Source organism: Choloepus didactylus, chromosome 17 (assembly GCF_015220235.1).
Source record: "Choloepus didactylus isolate mChoDid1 chromosome 17, mChoDid1.pri, whole genome shotgun sequence".
Classification (NCBI taxonomy): Eukaryota; Metazoa; Chordata; class Mammalia; order Pilosa; family Megalonychidae; genus Choloepus; species Choloepus didactylus.
The window spans coordinates 72,245,401-72,266,570 of NC_051323.1; the positions used below are offsets into that span (position 1 = coordinate 72,245,401).

Genomic DNA, 21,170 nt, shown 5'->3' on the forward strand with positions numbered 1-21,170 from the left:
TCAAATGTAGCCATGCAGCTCCAGTCACCCAGGCTTTGTGGGTTTAGAAAAGGTGAGATGCATTCCTCCTGCAAAGGTTAATTGGGCAGAAAGGACCTGCTAGACTCCATGCTAGGAATTATTGGGGAAATACGTCAGCACCTTACTGTGAGGGAGACAAACACAAAAAGATACCTGCCCATGGGGCAAATGGGTGTCACAGGACCAGAATCACAGCTCTGCTTTCTAAGTGGGCACCTGTGCAGATGGGGCATGCTTCATTTATCTTTTTTAAGATATTTAAGCAGTCTTAGGATATTGATTTGTCCAAAATTCATCCCCATCAGTAAGCATGGGCCAGCTTCCATGTACTGGGTGTTCAATCTCAAAGAGCATACACTGATTCTAGGGTTAAACTATAGAAAGTCCCTATTTTGGTTTTTGGGTTGCTTTATTTGAGTTTTGTTTTTACATGAAGAGAATTAGATTTGAGTAGGTATAGGTGTGTGAGAATTGAATTAAGTTTAGCTTTCAGAAAGGGTAGGGGCAAGCTCTGGGGGATGGCAGAGGGTCAAGCAGCCAAGCTGTAAGTGGCCGGTCCTCCTGTTTATCCACCCACTATCCTTGCAAGGTGGAGACCCGGGGTACAGTTTCCTAAAATAGCTTCATAACTTGTTACCAAACTAGCTCAGACTGGCTCTGCAGTTAAAGAACAAAGGAAGGCGGGGTGTAGACTGGTTTCAAATGTTCCTTGTTTCAAATGTTTCAAGTTGGTGTAGGAGACTTTTTTCAAATGTTTCCAATTTGCACATTCTTCATGTTTCAAATTTGCTGGGGCTAGTTAGGCTTGAATAGAATATAACCTCTGAAGTATCCAGCCACTGGAGAAACAGGGGAGGGACTTGTGAGTTAGGTGTAGGGAATAAATAGTGCTGGGTCAATTGTTCTGCGCAGCAACCGCCCACATTTTGGCTGTGCACCGGTTCTTGCAAGATGGTGAATAAATTCTTTTCTTCTTCATGATCATGTGAGCTTTATTCCTTCTTAGGTATAGTGCTTGTTTCGCACAGGTGGTAGCTACAGAGTTCATGTACTTTACTGCCCAACGAAGGTAATTAAAGAGGGTGGGCTGCAGAAACATGGGCACAAATGAGGTTCTAAATTCTGGAGCAGCACACATTCACTTGAGTTAACTAGTTTCATTTTTAAAATAGGAGCACTAATTAAGTCCATTAATAGGCTTAAATCACTGCAATTAAATAATCATCCAGCACTTCTCAAAGCACAGCTAAAAATACTTTGAAATTTGGAGATTTGGAGAGGAGGCATTGGCCATGATGTGGCCAGCTGTTCCCATAAGTGAAATATTTTGAACAAAGTCATAAAAACAGGATTCACCAAATAATTCACCCAACAGTGCTGCCTCTATTCCCTCCTCTGTCTCAGAGACAAAGTTGGGAACTTAACCACACACTCTCTAAAATCAACCAATTAGAGATTCCAAGAATTAACATTCAAATTCCCCAGGGAGGGTAGGGGAGGAAAGGAAAGGAGTGCATGCATATCAACCATGTCAAACTGATTAATCTACATGAAGAGAATGGAAATTTTGCTGGGGGGTGGGATGGGGTGGGGATTTCTCTAAATCAGTGTTTGTCAAATTATCTCTTAATTTCCCATTCATTGCAGACCAATGCTTTTTATAAAATACAATAAAGTGAATTGCTAGGAAAGTGAAAGGAAAATAAATGAAAGTACATAAATACAAGGCCAAATTTTTATTAATACAACCAACAGATTCTGTTTATTAGATTCAACATAAAACTGGGTTTCAATTAATATAATCAGTGCAAACATAACACTGGAAAAAAAGAATTACAAAACTGTACATATCCATTGAAAGTCTGCATTTTTTAAAAGTAGTTAATCTATGCATTTGCTTTCCAGTTAACTATGTGAACGTCTTTTGCTTGGGAACTAGTTAGGCGTGTGTTGACCTTTCCGATGTTTCTACTTAGTATAGATCATACCCACTCCACCAGCCCACCACCAATTCCTACAGAAACACCAAGGAAGGGGCACCAAGGGAGGGGAAAGCACAGATTTCAAAGGCTAATTCACCAATTTTGTAATTTATCCAAGTTTCACTGCTCAGTCTTCAACTATGTATGAACACATAAAGGAAAAAGGTGAAGTATTTTTGCCTCAGTAGCCATGTGTGAGTTCTACTTACTTGTTCTGTCAGATATAAGCAAGCTTGATTTTTGTAATTTATAAATTTTGACTGCATGTATGTTGGTTTTCATTTTATTCCCCACAATATTTGTTAAATGAAATAGCAATATACCTCATATTTCTCATACGTAGAGTTAATGACACTTATTTGTTCTTTCTAATCCTTTAGCAGGGCCTTCTGTCTTACTAATAGCCAATGCACCGGTCGTAGTGGAAATTAGGTGAAGGGGAAAATACATGTTTCTGTGAGTAGAAGGCAAGTGCAAACGTACTGGGGGGAAGGTTCCATAGATGGGTTGTCCCTACAGTGGGATTGTGCAGTGGGGTTAACCTTTGTCACCAGCCAAAAGAAACCCCAGCTCTTATGCATCCAATATGTCATATTACTCAGGAGACATAAAGTCATAAAGACATAAATTTGAGAGAAATTGATAGAATGTGAGAATTTAGCTTGTGGCCCAAAAGGATTTGCTTATTTACCCTTAGATTTAGTTTCTTAAAAAGGGTCTCTAACCCCATTATAATTCTGAGAGGTGATCTTATGTGCACCCAATAAATAGTTGTCAGAAACCCATGGAACATTTCTCTCAGAAGAACACGCTGGATCCACGAGAAGACTGCGGGGCTCTCGGTCAGGAGAATTGGGGTCCGCCCCTAGTTATGTCATTGAACAGATGTGCGACTTCGAACCAATCACTTAACCTGCAAAACCTCAGAGGACCTACGATAAGATAAATAATTAATACAACAAACAGATGGGTGAACTGCAGGAAGCTCACGATCCCGTCCAGCTCCACAATTCTGCAACCAGCATCAGAACGCAGCTCACACCGTAGACGGGGAAACAGTTTGGGGTCAACTAACGACGCAGAGCGGCAGCGTGATGCTGCTCGCACCACGTTTGATTCTCCTGGGGCGCTGTCTCCCAGCCACGGCGCCCACAGCTTGCAAAGGTGTTCCAGGCGACTCAGATTCTTAAAGGTGGTAATACCGTCGGTTTCCATTTCTTGTTCTAAAAATTAATAGAGGAAACAATGGTTGTGCGTGTTTTACCATCTAAAACGGCGCCGCCTGTCTCCGAGAGCGGGTGTAGTACGCATGCGCGGCAGTGAGGGCCCCCTGGAGGCGGGTTCACGTGACTCGGGGTCTCAGCTGAGCCCTCCTGGAGCAAATGCGTAGATTAACTACTTTTAAAAAATGCAGACTTTCAATGGATATGTACAGTTTTGTAATTCTTTTTTTTCCAGTGTTATGTTTGCACTGATTATATTAATTGAAACCCAGTTTTGTGTTGAATCTAATAAATAGAATCTGTTGGTTGTATTAATAAAAATTTGGCCTTGTATTTATGTACTTTCATTTATTTTCCTTTCACTTTCCTAGCAATTCACTTTATTGTATTTTATAAAAAGCATCGGTCTGCAATGAATGGGAAATTAAGAGATAATTTGACAAACACTGATTTAGAGAAATCCCCACCCCATCCCACCCCCCAGCAAAATTTCCATTCTCTTCATGCAGATTAATCAGTTTGACATGGTTGATATGCATGCACTCCTTTGCTTTCCTCCCTTACCCTCCCTGGGGAATTTGAATGTTAATTCTCGGAATCTCTAATTGGTTGATTTTAGAGAGTGTTTGGTTAAGTTCCCAACTTTATGCATGATTCCTGACTGCTGCACATTCCTCAACTGCTTTTCCTCTTAGGAGTATATTGTTTAATCCATTCCTGTAATGGATTGTTGGTTAAAGACACACGCACAGGAAAGAGTGATGTTAAAATATAAAAAGTTAGTAACTTTAAAATTTGTGTCAAGACCTGCGTCAGATCAGTAAATTGTGTTCATCTCATCAAAAAACACAGAACATCAAGCTGTCTCTAATATCGGAAAAGTCGACCTGAGTAAAGGCAAAATATAGTGACAGTTATTTCTAATTTGCTTTATTGGGGAGAAACATGTACGTCAGCCTTGTTCCTTGGATAAAAGTTCTTGTTAAAAAAAGTCTTAAATTTCTCTTAACTAATTGGTTAGTTACAGCATAAAATTCATAAAGAAAAAACCTGCTGATTTTATCTTGCACACAATTGAAGAATTCCAAACATTAAGGAATAAAAGCAATTTTTGTATATGTTTAGGCCCTAATATAATTCAGTTTCAATCTACACTTTAGCACACATTAATTTCTGACAATAAGAGCAATGTGCATCTTAAAATTTGTCATATCATTCTTTTCTTGTATAATTAATATAAGATGATATGGATGTCTTTAATATTGGGCAACAAAATTTTTCTTTACATATGGCTTTATAGATGGTATTAAGATAAATTTTATAGTGCCATTTAAATAATATTCTACTCTTAAAAATTTTAACCTGAAATCATCTGTGGCTGATGTATTTTGCAAATATTATGATATGATTTTAAGAGGCTGTAAAGAAGTTCATGAGGTTCCATATTTCCATGGAAGATGCTCACTAGTGAAACAAGACTGGGAACCTCTGTCATAGAGGATCTTGTGATGTGAAAATTAGTCATGCCAAGGTGGTCTCGCTAGTTTCTGCAGAAAGAAGCAGCACCCTGAAAGGGGGTGGAGTTGGGGAAATTCCCAATGGACCTGCATCCTCTGCTCTAGCAAATTACTGGGCCCTTTCGGATGTAGAACTCCTACCCTGCTACCTTCCAACACTTCTCAGGGTACAAACCCTCCACCAGCCTTCAGTATGTGCAAGAAGAAGATGGAAATTACATTTTCTTGGGTTATGTCATCAAAGGCCTCATGCATCATTTCCTGTTGAATTTTCCCAACAGCACTATAAGGAACGCATGTTAGATTGTTACTCTGTTTTTACATGGTATGGAACCAGGGCACAGAGAGGTCGTCCATGGGGTGTAACTGTTCAGAAAGGAGCTGCGAGGCAGAAGCTCACAGGTGGGAAAAAAAACCTCTGCTGCTTCTCACCATTAAATCATAACAGGAGTTTTGCATATTTTATTAGTTACCATATATGTAAACATGACATTTCCTGGATGTTTCTTCAAACGTGTTGTGGAGATGCTGCTGGGAACGAGCGCCTTCTCTTTGTGGCATTTATCTTTCATTACATCGCCATTAAACACGACACATCTCAGGCACGGGGACATTGTTATTTGTGACCGTGAAAATAATGCTGCTTGCAAATTATCTGGAATTAATTACAAAGGTAAGTGGTCTTCTTCATATCAAGTATTTTATAACTATCAGTTCTTTAAAAAAAACCTCTAAGTGAAATGACAGAGTCCCAGAAATTCTTATTTGCTTATTTTACATTTATTCTTAAAGAGATTGAGTGCCAGATGAGTGATAGATGTTTATTGCTTTGTTTGAAATGCAATCTCTCAGGACTAGAATTATGCAAGATTAACATTTTTTTTTCATTTTAGGGAACTAGGATTAAGTTGGGTACCATATATATATAAATATATGTTTATTTAACAGTATTAAATATCATATTTGAATATCTTATGTATTTTTAAACACATTTCAATATAAAAGCATAATCCTGAAATCTAGATAACTCCTAAAATTGAAAAGATGCAAAACATGCATGTATTTTCAAAAAGATAGCACATAAACCGAAAAGCACTGTCCACTGAAAATGCCAAGAACCAATAACCCACCTAGAAGAACAAGCAGCCCTAGGGCCACACTGTTTTCCGAATAACATTTCCCACTAAAAGGAACCAGAGCTCTCTGAAGAAATAGGTGGTTCCAAATCCAGGACAGAAAATATACCAGAAGGAGCTTATAAAATCTTGTCATTCCAGAATGTAAGGAAGCTTTCAAAGACTACCAAGGTCATGTCAAGGAGACTTGGGATCCATCTCGTAGAAACTGGGGACAATTTGAACATCAACAAGGGTAATAACTGCAATTGAACAAAAATATATCAAATACGTTTAAATCCATGGGTTCTTAACATGTAATAATGAAACTATTCACTTTTAGAGGATGCCAGGAAACCATCTTATTTTGAAAACTGGTAAATAAAAGGAAAGAATTCCTTATTGAATTGTACCTTCTGGTAAATAACTAACGAAAGTAAGTTTTTCCTTACCGAAATATTCCAGCAAATAAGTGAAGATGGACTGATAGAATTAAAATATCACATTCTGGCAACTCCCAATGTATTAAATTGCATCTAGGCAACAGTATCAGTGGATGCTAGATCACAACAAAAAGAGACAAATGGACATTTCTTGTCTGCTGATGGAAGTACACGGTCACCTATGAAGTAGTCTTATATAAAAAAATGAACCTGAATTTGATCAAACCTCTATCTAGATCTACTTGTTAACTTAAAATGAAGTACAGGAACAGGTTGAAGTCATCACAAGAATACAGTTAATCAAAATCCAGACTATGGCAAATTCTTTAGAACAAATGATCTGGTTCCTTTCTCAAAAAATTGAAAGGAAAAAACAATGAGGAAGATCTTATGTATTAAAAGAAACCTAAAAGATATGTCAACCAGTAGGGATGTATGGACCTCATTTGAATTCTAATTTGAACAAATTGAAAATATTATAAGACAACCAGGGAATTACGAACTGACTGGATATTTGAGAATATTAAGTGACTGATTAATTACTCGTTTTAAGTGAGAGGACAATATGGTAGTTACCTTTTTAAAGATTCCTTCTGTTTTAAAGATACCTCCTGAGTTACTTACAGATAAATGACGTGACACATGGATTTCTGTTGAAAAATGCAGGAGAGGAAGAAGGTGGGAAACAATATCAGCCACGAGTTGTTGAAGCTGAGTGATGGATACATGGGTTTTATTATTATTGTCATCTCTACTTTTGCATATGCTGCAAATCTTCTATAATAAATGGTGATTTTTAAACCAAAAAGTGTTTCCTTTAAAATAGGTAAAATTTCACTCTCCCTTGCCACCTCTTATCAACCCAAATAGTTCCATCACTTTTCTTCTTTATGTTATGAGGCCCTTTTATGACTTACATACCTGCTTAGAATTTAACATCTTCATCGTGAGTTAAGCCTTTTTGATCATTAGAACTGACTATTACTAATGGTACATTTTATCTTAAAATCCATGTTATCTGCTATTAATATAGTCATCTTAGCTTTCCATTTACTACTATTTGCCTTATATGTCTTTTTCCATCTTTTTATTCTCAACTTATATTTGTCCTTATAATTTAGGTGTGTCTCTTTAAAACAACATATAGTTGGATTGGATTTTAGCCAATCTTATACATTTCAGACATTAAGTAGTGAGTTCAGTACTTTTACATTATGGTAATTATTGATATGTTTAGATTTGATTCTGCCTTCTGTAATTAGTTTCAGTGTTTCATTTTATTCCTTTATTTTTTCTTACTTTTTGAATTTATATCTTCTTAACAAGATGACTATTCACTACTTTCCACTCTGATCTGTATCATTATCTTCTTACTACTTTTTTGTGTTGGATACTTAGCACATCGCTTTTCAGTCTTTATTCTTTCCTAATATAAATATTTAAGGCTTCTCTTCCTCTAATATAGCTTAACAATTAGGTGCATCCTACATATTTTAATTAAAAAACATTTTAGTGTTTCTCTTTAAATCTATACAGTTTGAAAACATTCCTACTGAGGTATAATTGAAATACAATGAGGTGCAGGTACCTAAAGTGCACAATTTGATAGGATTGGACACATGAATGTCCCCACGAGACCATCACCACCATCAAGATGATAATCCTCCCCAGTGCATGAAACTTCCTTGTGCACCTTTAAAATCCCCCGTGCATTCCTACATGAGTACTGATCAGCTTTCTATTACTGTAGATTAGCTTGTATGTCTCAGATTTTTATATAAATAGAGTGATACAGAATATACTCTTTCTTTTCTGGCTTCTCCCACTCAGCATAATTAGTTTGGGTTTCGTCCATGCGGTTGAATGTATCAGTAGTTCATTTCTTTTTATTGCTGGGTAGTATTCCATTGTGGAGCTGTAAGCCAGTTTGTTTACCCATTCACCTCTTGATAGACATCTGAGTTTTTCCAATTTGGGGCTATTAGAAATAAAGCTGCTACAAACATTTGTGTACAAGTTTTTGAGTGGCCATATGATTTCATTTCTCTTAGATAAATATCTAGGAATAGAATGGCTAGATAATATGGTAGCTGCAAATTTAAGGTTTAAAGAAACTGTCAAACTGTTTTCCAAAGTGTTGGCACAATTTTATATTCCCTACCAGCGGTGTATAAGAGTTGCAGTTCTTCCATGTATTTGTCAAAACTTGGTATTTATGTCTTTTTAATTGTAAAATTCTAATAAGTGATGTTTGGTTTGAGTTGTATTTCCCTAATGACTAATGATGCCGACAATCTTTTCATGTGCTTATTTGCCAATAATATATCTTCTGTAGTGAAGTGACTTTTGCCCAATTTTAATTCAGTCATTTGCTTTTGTATTATTGAGTTCTGAGAGTTCTTTGTATATTCTTGACACAAGGCCTTGATATGGTTTGCAAGTATTTTCTCCAATTGCATGCTATGCCTTAACAGTGTCTTTTGAAGAGCAGTAGTTCTTAATTTTGATGCATCCAGTTCATCAATTTGTAAATGCCTCAGGTCAAAGACCACCAGGAAAACATTAGTTGACATATTGGTTGTGCATATTTCCTTGTTTCAGTGAGGGAGAATTCTCATCATAGAAAACCATGGGGAGTCTAGTGAAGGGGTGTTAGAACCTATTAATGGATTTGGACTGTGGTTGGGTAATTTGGGAGAAGGTTTAAGGAAGTGGGAATTAGTTCTAGATTGGGTGCTGTTAAATAGTAGGTCAATTCTACCAGTGGGTATCTCAAAAAATCTTATTTATAAGGAAGGCATAGTAGAGAGGATAAAGCTGTAATTGGTAAAGAAGTAGCAGCCACTCATTTTAGCTGTGAGAGGAGGATGTTTGGTATTTTGTGGATTGCACAGTGACCTTGTTTTTGTCTCATTTTATCATGAGCTTCGAGAGACCTTGTATGACATTGGTGCTCTGTGAGATTGTTTACATCTTAACTGCTGACCGACACAACTTAGCCATGAACACCAGGCCAGCTTTGTAATAAAGCTAAGGTCTAGCTGTGAGTCTCAGAACAATTCCCAGATGTCAGGGGCTGCTTTTTCCTTTCTTAATTTTTTCTTTTATAGATCTTTTTGCTGTCATATCTATGACCCAAGATCCCAAAAATTCTCTTTCCTAGAAGTTGTATGGTTTTCAGTTTTACATTTAGGTCAGTGATCCTTTTTGAATTTATGTACATGTTCCTAGATAACAATCCAAGTTCTTCTTATTTTTTTAAATATGGATATCCAATTAGCCAGCACCATTTGCTGAAAAAAAACTGTCTTTTCTCCACTGAATTGCCTTTATACTTGGGTTGAAAATCAACTGCCTGTTGTCTTAGTTTCCTCGGCTGCTTGAGCAAATACCACACAATGGCTTAAACAATGGGAATTTATTGGCTCACAGTTTTGAGGCTAGAAATATTTCAAATCAAGGCATCATGAAGGTGATGCTTTCTCCCAGAAGACTGTGGCTTTCTGGGGCTGACTGCCTGCTCAACTTGATCCTTAGCTTTTGCTGTCAGCTTTTGGCGGCTCCCTCTGTGGCTTTCTCTCTCTCTCTCTCTTTGAATTTCATTCTACTTAGGAAGGATTCCAGTAATGGGATTAAGACCCACCATGCTCATTGGGTTGGGCCACACCTTACCCAAAGTAACTTCATCAAAATGTCCTACTTACAACAGGTTCACACCCATAGGAATGGATTAAGTTTTACAGCATGTTTTTCTGAGGGTACATAACTCCAAACCACCATACCTATATGTATGAGTGGGACTAGATTTTAAATCTGTATTCTTTACCATTGATTTCTTTATTTTTGACAACAAAACCACACTGTCTTAACTACTGTAGTTATATAAGTTTTGCAGACAGGCATTGCAAGTGCCCTATTTTGTTCTTTTTCAAAGTTGTTTTGGCTATTTTAGGTCCTGTGGATTTTCATATGAATTTTAGAATCAACTTGTCAATTTCTACAAAAAAAAGCATGCTGGGATTTTGACTGGAATGCAGTCGAATCCATAGATTGATTTGGGGAGAACTGACATCATAACAAAATTGAGTCTTCCAATCCTTGAATGTGTTCTCTCTCTCCATTTATTTAGGCTTTTGAAAATTTCTTTCAGTGATGATTTGTAGTTTTCTGTGTCTAAGTCTTTCACATCATTTGTCATATTTATCCTTAGGTTTTTCATATTTTTATGATATTGTAAGTGGTATTGATTTTTAAATTTCAATTTCTTCTTATTGCCAGGATACAGAAATTCAGTATCTTAGCAAATCCTATCAAATAACCCCTAGAATATTTAGAAGCATGTTAGTTCATTTCCAAATGTTTGAGGGATTTCTAAATACTTTTCTATTACTTATTCCTATTTTAATTCCATTGAGGTGAGAGAACATACTTGAATTCATGAATCCTTTTAAATATATTGAGATTGTTTTATGGCCCAGATGTGTACTATATTGGTAAATGTTCCATGTGCACTTGAAAAGAATGTGTATGCCGCTGCTGTGGAGTGCAGTGTCTATATAAATGTCAATCAGATCAGGCTGGCCAGTAGTGTTCAAGTCTCCTGTATCCTAACTGATAGTCAGTATACTTTTTCTATTGATTGTTTGGAGAGGGTTATTGAAATCTCCAACTATAATTGTGGATTTATCTATTTCACCTTACAGTTCTATCAGTGTTTTCTTCATGTATTTTGAAGTTATTAGGTGACAAAATATTTAGGATTGTCTATCTTCTTGATGAATTGGCCCTTGTCATTATGAAGTGGTTTTCTTTTCTTTGATAATATTCTTGCCTATGAAATCAACTTAATCAGATATCATTATAGTCACCCCAGATTTATTTTGATTAAGGTTAACTTCAAACCTCTTTTTTCATCCTTTTAACTTTAACTTATTTGTATCTTCATATTTAAAGTGGTTTTCTTGTGGACAGTGTATATTTGTGTCCTTTTTTAATCCAATTTGGCAATGCTATTTGATTAACATTAATTGATATGTATGGCAGATTTTAAATCTACTATCTTGCTATTTGTTTTCTATTTGTCTCATCTGTTTTTGTTCCCTTTCTCTTTTTCTGCCTTTCTTTGGATTGATATATATATATGTATGTATGTATGTATATAACAGTTTTCTTTTATTTCCCTTGCTGGCTCTTTAGCTATAGTTCTGGTGTTATTTACGTGGTTATTATAGGGTTTAGAGTATACTTAACACTTTCCTTCTTCAAATGATTTTATACCATTTCACATGTAGGATGAGAACCTTACAATCACATACTCTCATTTTCTTCCTCCTGACCTCTGTGATATTTTTATCATACTTTTTATTTCCACATGTTATAGCCCTCACAATACATTAATATTTTTGCTTTAAACACTCCTTGCTCTCAGCAGGCATCCCCCCAGCATGCTTCTCCTTCCTGTTCTCTTGCTAGAAATTTGTCTAAAATAAGAATAAATAGGTTCAGAGATCATAAGGTTTTATAATCTCTAGTGTTTTTCTTTGTTGCACCAATTTTAACTCTCAATAGCTCTTTTACCCCCTTGCCTTCTGGTTGTTGGTTGTGAATTTCCTTCAAATACAAGTGAATTTTTACTCTGTAAAGTAAAAACCCTAAAGAAAATAACCCAGAGTAATTAAAAAGGGAGTTGGAGGAATTCAGTAATAAGAAACAGGTCAATACCTACTTTTACTGTATCTGTTATCAGTCAAAATAGACAACTGGAGAGGAAAAAAAAAAAAAAAACATGTTTAAAAAGAACATGGTTTCCTCTGCATGTGTTTCTTTATCATAGGACTAGAAAGCTGGCCAAAGCTGCCTCTTTTTCTCTCTTCCAGGCTGGTCTAAAATGTTCTCTCCTGAAGTATTGAGGCAGTTCTCACTGAGAATTTCCCCTTCCCCAAAGCTGGATCTGATCCCAGTATTCTCTATTTTCTTTAGCCAGGAGTCTTAGACATTAAAGCCCCCCTTGAATTTAAATAAAAAGATGTTTGATATAATGAACAGTATGGCTTCTAGAGTATTTTAATGCATTATATTGCATCCAAATACATAGGATAAAACCAATGGTGGAGCAATAGGGAAAGGAGCGGTTATATAGTGAGAAATTCCAAAAACTGTCTAATATACATACAGAAGGATCGCCTTTATGCACAAATGCAGCTTTCAACTCCTTCCCTCTAGCAACTTCTGTCTACTCCACCTGAGGAGAAAACTCTATTTCTGCTTCCTAATCAAGGGCACACTACAGTGACCCCTTTCTCAAATCCCACCTCCTCCCAGAACCTGGGTTTGCTATTTTCTCAAATTCTGTTAAAATTCAGTGTTGTCCTGAAGTAGAGTTCTAAAATCTGTCTAAATTCTAGAGTGCCGTTAAGAGAAGCTTGCTGATGAGGTCTGTTCAGTGTCCGCCCCAATCTTCCCACTCATTTGGGATAGGTTCCTAAAACCCGGCTCGGGATTCGTGATGCGCTTGTAACTTTTCCTCGGATCTCTTTTAACCGGAGCCTCAGGTCTTCAGGGCCGCCAGGCCTCCAGGCGCAGGAAGGCTCAGAGCGCCGCGCGGGCGAGCAGGGCGCGCTCCCCGGGGAAGCCGCCTGGGGTCAGCGGGCGGCGGCTGCGCGGGGAGAAGGGCGCGTGGGTAGCTATGCGCGCGCGCACACACTCCGGGACCACCCGGGACCCGGAGAGAGAGAGCTTGGGTGGGGAAGCGCACGGAGAGAGGGGGTCGCCAAGATTAGACCACGCGAGCCATCAAAGCAAGTGCAACGAGGACGGTGCGTCCCGTGAGCAGGGGCGCGGGTGCAGCAGCCGGGGGTGGGAGACACGAGTGCGTTGGGGGAGCGGCTTGGCGTGGGTTGGGGGGCGTCCGCGTACCTGGCTCCGCCTCCGCGCCCGGGTGGGCGTTTGTTGCGCCCCGGGCTCCGCCTGCGCGTGTTCCCGCTGTGCGCGCCTCGCGGGAGCCCCGCGACCAGGTGTCCCACGCCCGGGCCAGCCTAGCCGGTGCCGCCGCCGCCGCCGCCGCGTCCGGGCTGTGAGTGCGGGGAGCCCTTCCCCCAGCGGATGGAGAGGGGCGAGCGGGCCTTCTGCGACGGCGAGTACGCGAGGGCCGCCGCGCTCTCCCGCTCCTCGCTGGCCGGCCTGGCGCAGCCCCACCGCGCCCTGTGCCTGCGCCTGGAGAACGCGCTGGCCCGCGCGGGCCGCGTCCCCGAGGCCCTGGTCGCGTCCCGCGGCGCTGGCCGAGCAGGGGGGCGGCCTCGCGCGCGCCGTCCACACGCAGGAGTGGCGGGTGCCGGCCACCCGGACGCTCCCCGCTACCTGTTCGGCCGCTCGCGCTGCCGACGGCTGCTCTGCCAGCCGGGGACCCTGGCTGCGGGCTCACCGGGAGCCAGCGCTGCGTGGAGCCGGGGCTGCGCGGCCGCAGGGGCGGTGCTTCGACGTGGTGCCGAGCGGCCTGCTGGGGCGCGGCTTCCCGGCCGAGGGCCCCGGGCGCACGCTGGCGGCCGGAGATCGAGCTGCTCAGGTAAGTGTCGCGGCGGCGCCGGGCCCTCGCTGCTGCCCGCGCCGCCCGGGCTCAGGGGCCTGGGGTTTCGCAGCACCGGTGGGAAGTGCTGCGCCGCCGGCAGCGTCTGGGCCGGGACCCAGGTAGGGGTTCCGCGGCCCCCCTGAACCAGGGGAGGACGCCCCGTCTCCTTTCCTCCGGGTCCCGGCTGTTGAGGAATGGGGGTGACAGGAGGCCTTTGCGCACCGGCCAGGAAAATGCACCTGACTTGCCACGTGCTGGTGGGGCCGAACCGAGCTGCTAGCGGACCGGAGGAGGGTCGGGAGTTGCTTTGGGGGTTTCAGCAAAGGCATCCAGGAAGGAACCCCTGCACTCTGCATGGCTTTTCCCACTGTCTGCCTTTGTGCTTCTTTTCTGCCTCAAAAGGCATTCGGTTTTGTCATGGTGTGTTTCGCTTACCAGGCTCATTATACCGACTAGCGAGTCTTTTTGTTATTTTAGTTTTTTGTTGTTGTTGTTGTTGTTTTGTTTTGTTTTTTTAAACCTATGTCTGGCCTAGCCCCAGCCTCTCTCCCCTTTTCCCTTCCCCCCAACTGACACCTGCTAAGAGCTGTAATTTAAAGGAAAACCAGACTTCTATAAATGTGCTTGACTCTAAATGAGCATGATGTGTTAGTAGTTGTTTTGTGTGGAGAGGTATGTGTGTGTAAAGAGTTGTTTGTTTTCTGAATTCACTGGTTTTGTAGTAGGGTACATAGGATTTAAATCACTATTTGGGAAAACTTGGCTTAATCTTTTGCTACCAAAAAAGTCTCCTTGTGGACTAGAATCAAAAGACATTTTATTTTAAATTTAGGGTTGAGGTTCTTTTTTTTTTTTTTTTTTTTTTTTTTTTTTTTTTACAAGGAGTACACTACTTCAAAGTGACTAAAGTTCTGTTTTGCTTTATATCGAAAGAAAGTGATTCACTAATTAAATAGCTGGACCATATCTATATTAAAATTGGGGGGTTCTCTGCTGGAATAGAACAGGGAAATTGCTTTTTATAACAAATAGGAGGTGCAGCTTTTTCAACCAACATATCTATACTTTAACAGGCTGTGTATTTGTTTAAATTCAGTTTTATTGAGATATATTCACATACCATACAGTCATCCCTGGTGTACAGTCAGCTGTTCACAGTACCATCATATAGTTGTGCATTATCACCCCAGTCTGTTTTTTGAACATTTTCCTTTTACCAGAAAAAAGTAAAAATAACAAATAAAAGTAAAAAAGAATATATGAATCATCCTCCCCCAACCTATTTTTCATTTAGTTTTTGTCCCCCTTTCCCTGCTCATCCATCCATAACTAGTTAAGGGGAGTGTGATCCACAAGGCTTTCACAATCATACCGTTACCCCTTGTTACCTACATTGTTATACAGTCATCTTTAAGAGTCAAGGCTGTTGGGTTGGGGTTTGATAATTTCAGATATTTACTTCTAGCTATTCCAATATGTTAAAACCTAAAAAGGGGTATCTATATAGTGTGTAAGAATGCCCACCAGAGTGACTTCTCAACTCTGAGAGTGAATCTCTCGGCCAGTGAAACTTTATTTTGTTTCATGTCGTATTCCCTTTTGGTCAACAAGATGTTCTTAATCCCATGGTGTCAGGTCCAGATTCATCCTCGAGAGTCATATCCTGTGTTGCCAGGGAGATTTACACCCATGGGAGTCAGGTCCCATGTAGAGGGGAGGGCAGTGAGTACACCTGTTGAGTTGGGTTAGCTAGAGAGAGAGGGCCACATCTGAGCAACAAAGAGGTACTCAGGGGGAGACTCTTAGGCAGAATTATAAGCAGGTTTAGCCTCTCCTTTGCAGTAACAAGCTCCATAAGGGCAAGTCCCATGATAGAGGCTTGGTATACCAAACTGCCAGTCCTCAATGTTTGTGAGAATAACAGCAGCAATCCAGGTGAGGAAGTCAAAACACTTCCTCATTTTCCCCCAGCTCCTCAGGGGTGTCCTGCATATGTATTTTTATTCTCTGCCCAAATTACTTTGGGATGTGCCGCTATTTCACACTAACCTGTACAAAACTACCAGGTCTCGCTTCCTATTCAAAGTTCCGTGTAATTAAGGTATTTGAACAAACTATACGAGTTATATTGTTTAGGAAGTATAGCTCCTGTTACCAAATAAACTTCCCTTCCCTTGGTCTCACCTGGAAGTTGAAGTTTCAAAACACAGTCAGTATCATCCTTTACCCTTTGGCCGGAATTGCCCTAGTGCTAACTAGATCTGCTTCATTAGTATCTCTAATTGAAGTCTGGACTCTTTTTCAGCTTTTTTAATAGTTGCTGTCTGAGGTAATAGTGACATTCATATCTGCTGCGCTCTAGCTCTGAATATCAGGTATCATGCAGATACCCAAAGTTCCAGGGATCAATCAGGTTATACACAAAGAGATCAGCATCTCAGAATTTGGAGATACAGCTGTGTATTTTTAAGTTTTAGCTATTTTGCTTACACATATGTAGTATAGAGCAGCATTGTCCAATAAAAATATTGCATGAGCCATATGTACTTTTACAGCAGTCACATTAAAATGGGTGCATTGTTTTGGATGTGACGAAAGTACTAAGTTAAAGTAGACTGATAAATCAAGTTTACATATTTTAAACTCTATGATATCCACCAAAAGAATAATAAAAGAAGGCATGATCATAAAGCTATGGTGCAATGATAAAATGGAATAATAAATATTTGATTAATTCAGAAGAAAATGAGAAAGAGGAAAAGAGCAGCAGAGAAAAATGGAACAAATACAAGAGAAATAGAAAAGTGGTAACTTACATTACATTAAATGTAAATGGTCTAAATAGTCCAATTAAAAGACAAACATTGACGGCCTGGATTAAACAAAAACACAGCTACATGCTATTTACACATGAAATAAAATTTAGGTATGAGAACACAGAAAGGTTGAAATTAATAGTATGGAAAAAGATACTCTACAAAAATTTACCTAAAGAAGCCTGATGTGGCATAATTAAAATCAGATAAAAGATTCTTTAAGGTAAGTAGTATCATGGGAGAGACATTTCCTAATGATAAAAGGGTCAATTCAACAGGAGAGTATCACATTCCTATGTTTGTATGCACATGGCAACAGAGCTTCAAATATTTGTAGTGAAAGATGACAAAACTAAAAGGAGAGATAATTGGAAATTTTAAATAACTCTCTCAGTAACTGATATAAGGATAGGAAAATAAATAAGGATGTAGACTGAAACAATGTAATTAAAGCACACTGATTTAATTAATATGTTCCTACGTGCAGTGACTGCAGAGACCACCTGCTCGGGTTCACGTGACCACAGGCAGGGGGCTGGATTTGGCCTGTGGTTGTGTTTGCTGACCCTCAGGTCAGGACATAAAACAAGTCTTAACAAATATTAAAAGATTGAAATCAGATAGTGTATGTTCTCTGAACACTATGGAATTAAACAAAAGTTCAATAGTAGGTAACTAGAATAACTTCATACATTTGGAAATTAAGCACCATATTTTTAAATAACTCATTGGTCAAGGGAATCACAGTGGAAGTTAGAAAATATTTAAGCGGAGTGATAATGAAAATACAGGTATCAGAAATGTTGGCACGCCACGGTGACCGTGCCTAGAGGGAAATACGTAGTTTTAAATACCTGTATTACAAAAGAACAGTTGAATATCAGCATTCTCCAGACTATTATTTCAAGATTCTAGAGAAATAAAAGCCATTTGGACCCAGAGGTGCGGGACACTGATTACGTGCTTCAACTTGGCGGGCCTGGGCTGGGGGACCTGATCAGCCCCTGGGGAGGGTGGTGGGCACGGGCGACAGCGCCCTCCGCAGCCCCCCGGGCCTGGGAAAGTGAGGCCGGAGGCAGGCCCCATTTCCTCACCCAAAATACCACTGTTAGGGGAGGCTTGCCGGAGGGAACCGCCTTTTCCCCACCCCCTTATCTTGCCCGGACACTCCCCGTTGCCAGTGCAACTCCCATTACCACCAGTGCGCATACATTGTTGCCAGACACCGTTACCGGAGCAACTCTCGCCCCTTTTCAATCAACCTCCGCGCCCTCTCAGAACCAATCCAAGCCTTTAACCTCTACAGCTACCCCGCCCTCTAAACGCCCGATATAAGCTTGTACTCTCCCCTAATAAACTCTCTTGGCTTCTTCACCCTAAAAGAACCGTGTCCCGCCTGTTCCTTTCTCGCCGCCCTCCATACTTTGCACGCCTACGCCGGGGACCGGGCCCAGTCCCCCGCCTCGCCCTCGCCTCCGGGAAAGAGCCCCCGCCGCCGGTACCCTCCAAGCAATCCTGAGAGCCTAGGATTTGGCAACCGGCCGCCACCTCCCCCCCCCAGACGAGTCAACTGCGACCACACAGAGGAAAGAGAAAGAAGGAAATAAAGGTAAGAGCAGAAGTCAAGTACTAGAAAGGAAAAATACAGTCCAGTGTTTCTTAGGAGTATAGATGCAAAAACCCTAAATTAAATATTAGCAAATGGAGTCCAGTGATACATTGAAAGGACAACACATCGTATTCAAGTAGAATGTTAATTTTATTTAACCATTATAAATCAACCAATGTAATTCATTGCATGTACAGAATAAAGGAGTAAAACCATATGGCAGTGTTAAAAACTCTCAGGAAACTAGGATTAAGGGAACTTCCTCAGTTTTTTCAGGGATATGTTAAAAAACACAGTTACCATCATAATTAATGATGAAATAGTGAATGTTTTCCTGCTGAGGGAAAAGGTGACATAGATGTTTGTTGTCATCGCTTGCTTTAAGCAGTGGACTGAAGGTTCTAGCCAGTGCAATGAGGAGGAAATAAAAAGGTATTAAAATTGGGAGTGGGGTGGGGGGAAAGAACACTGTCATCATTTGTGGATGATGTGATGTTGTATGTAGAAAGTCTAAAAGAATCTGTGAAGTATTAGAAGTGAATTATCAAAAATACTGAATACATGGTCAGTGTCGAAAATAATCAATGACAGTTGTACATACTTAGTGACAAACAAGTAGAAAACAAACATTTAAAACAACCCGTTTATATAATTCCAAAATCCATACTTTGGAATAAATCCTAAAGGGTTTGTGATACCTTCACACTGAAAATAAAACGTTTCAACCAGACATTTAAGGGTTTGAAAATACAGATTGAACTATGGATTCAGTTCCATCTCAATCAGAATTTCAGCCAATTTTGGGGTGGTGCTGGTGGAAATTGGTAAATGGCCAAGACAGTATTGAATAAAAACAACAAACTGGAGGACTTTATGCTAGTAGATGGCAAGACAACAGTAATTAGGACATAGTTGTATGGGCCCAAGGAGAGACACACAGAAACTAACTCTCATGTATACAGTCACTTGATTTACTACAAAGCTTTCAGTGGAGAAAGGAAAATCTTTTAAATAAAGATTTGAAAGATTTTACTGAGCCAGTTGCCTATCCATATGGAAAAAGTTGAACCTGTACCTCTACCTGATATAATTCAAAATTGCACTCAAGTATCTAGAAGAAATAGAATATTTTCATGACCTTGGGGTAGGCAGTTATTTTGTAAATAAGACAAAAAACATAGCCTTAAAAGAAAGATAAATTGGATTTAATTATAATTAAGAACTTCTGTTCATCACTCTAAAGAGAGTGAAACAGTGATGTACATTTGTAATACATGTATCTTACAAAGAATCCACATCCAGAATATTAAAAGAATGCCTACAATGCAAAAAGAAAAACAGCAATCTAAATAATAGGCAAAAGACTTGAACAGGCAATGTATAAAATCCGATATCAAAAGGGACTGTAAATATGAAAAGTTACTCAAAGAATTGAACATTAAATGCAAAATAAAATTACAATAGCATACTGCTACCTACCCACCATAAAGGCTAAAATGCAACAGACTGAAATACCTCATTTTGGAAACTATTTGAAGTTTTGGAATCTTTGCTGGTGGGAAGTATAAATTGGTACAACCACTTAAGAAATATGTTTAAGAGTACCTAATAAAGATGAACATGCATATGTCTTCTGAGCCAGCATTTCCAGTCTTGAATATATACCCAAGAGAAATGAGTGCTTGTGTCCACAAATGACACGTACGAGAATGTTATTTGTGACTTTATATTTGGTAAATACTGGGAACAACCCAAATGTCCATCACCAGTAGAATGAGTAAATAAATCTTGGTGTAGTCATACAATATAATATATCACAGAAATTTACATATAAAAAACCACTGGTGGAATCTCACAGAATGATAGTGAAAAGTCAGCGACAACAGGGCTACATTCTGTTTGTCCAGTTCTATTGATGAGAGGTTCAGGAGCAGGCGGACTTCTTTTATGGCGATAGAGGTCAGAGTGGCGGTCAGCCTTGGGCAGGGCGTGCTGTCCGGGAGGTGCACATGGGACCTTTGGTGGTGCAGGAAACGATCTGGGCGGGATTACCCAGGTGCATCCACAGGTACCAATTCAAGATATGAGACCTGACTTGGTAAATTCTACTTCAGAGTGAACAGATTGCCTAGGAGGTGTATTAGCCCTGAATTCTTTCTGTTCACTGGAACAGGAACCAGGTTTCAGAGTTTAAGGTCATTCAGCCCTTTTTAGTGGACACTCCGGGTCTCCGTCCCCCATGGCTCTGGTCCTAACTGAGCTCCCAGCACAGCTGTGGCTCCTGCTGCAGGGGCAGGAGGTGGGTCTTTGAGGTGGGGACAGTGGACGCAGCTCTCCTCTTCCCCCCAAAGCCCAGTCCTCAGGGGGCCTCTTCTGAGTGCCCTGGAGATGGGTTGCTAACTTGGCGATAGCTGAACCTTCTGAAATTTTGTGTCAGTCCTTTGAAATATTACATGTGCATTTTTTCTTCCATATGCTTTCGCCGCTCTGAATTTTAAGTTGCTTTTCCTCTTCCACTCGTTTTTTGCTGACTTCTGAATTAATTTCCTTAGTTTTATTAGTGTTAAGGCTTAGTGCTTAGAAAAACATGTATCTTTTTTCAATCATTCTTTTTATTGTAGAGTATAACATATTTACATAAAAGTGATAATTTTCCAAGTGCAATTTAACAAGTAGAGAGCAAATTTCAAAGAATATTACAGGTTACGATTCCACAGTTTCAGTTATTTTCTTATTATGAAATATAACATATACAAAAAGGTATTATCTTTCAAAGTATGATTTAACAAGTAGATACATAGGAAATTTCCAAAGTTATTATGTGTATAGTATCATAGTTTCAGTTATTTCCTATTGTGAAAAAGGTATAGCTTTCAAATT

The 21,170-nt window shown here is 39.9% G+C and overlaps 1 protein-coding gene across 1 annotated transcript in view; it reads left to right on the top strand.

The window, feature by feature from the left end:
• Window positions 1-21,170, top strand: part of LONRF2 (LON peptidase N-terminal domain and ring finger 2) — a 74,800-nt gene that overhangs the window by 30,173 nt on the left and 23,457 nt on the right. The window contains 4 exon segments of the mRNA XM_037806635.1: window positions 12,861-12,980; window positions 13,340-13,706; window positions 13,709-13,747; window positions 13,750-13,862. Coding sequence (XP_037662563.1) covers window positions 12,861-12,980; window positions 13,340-13,706; window positions 13,709-13,747; window positions 13,750-13,862 — 639 coding nt within the window.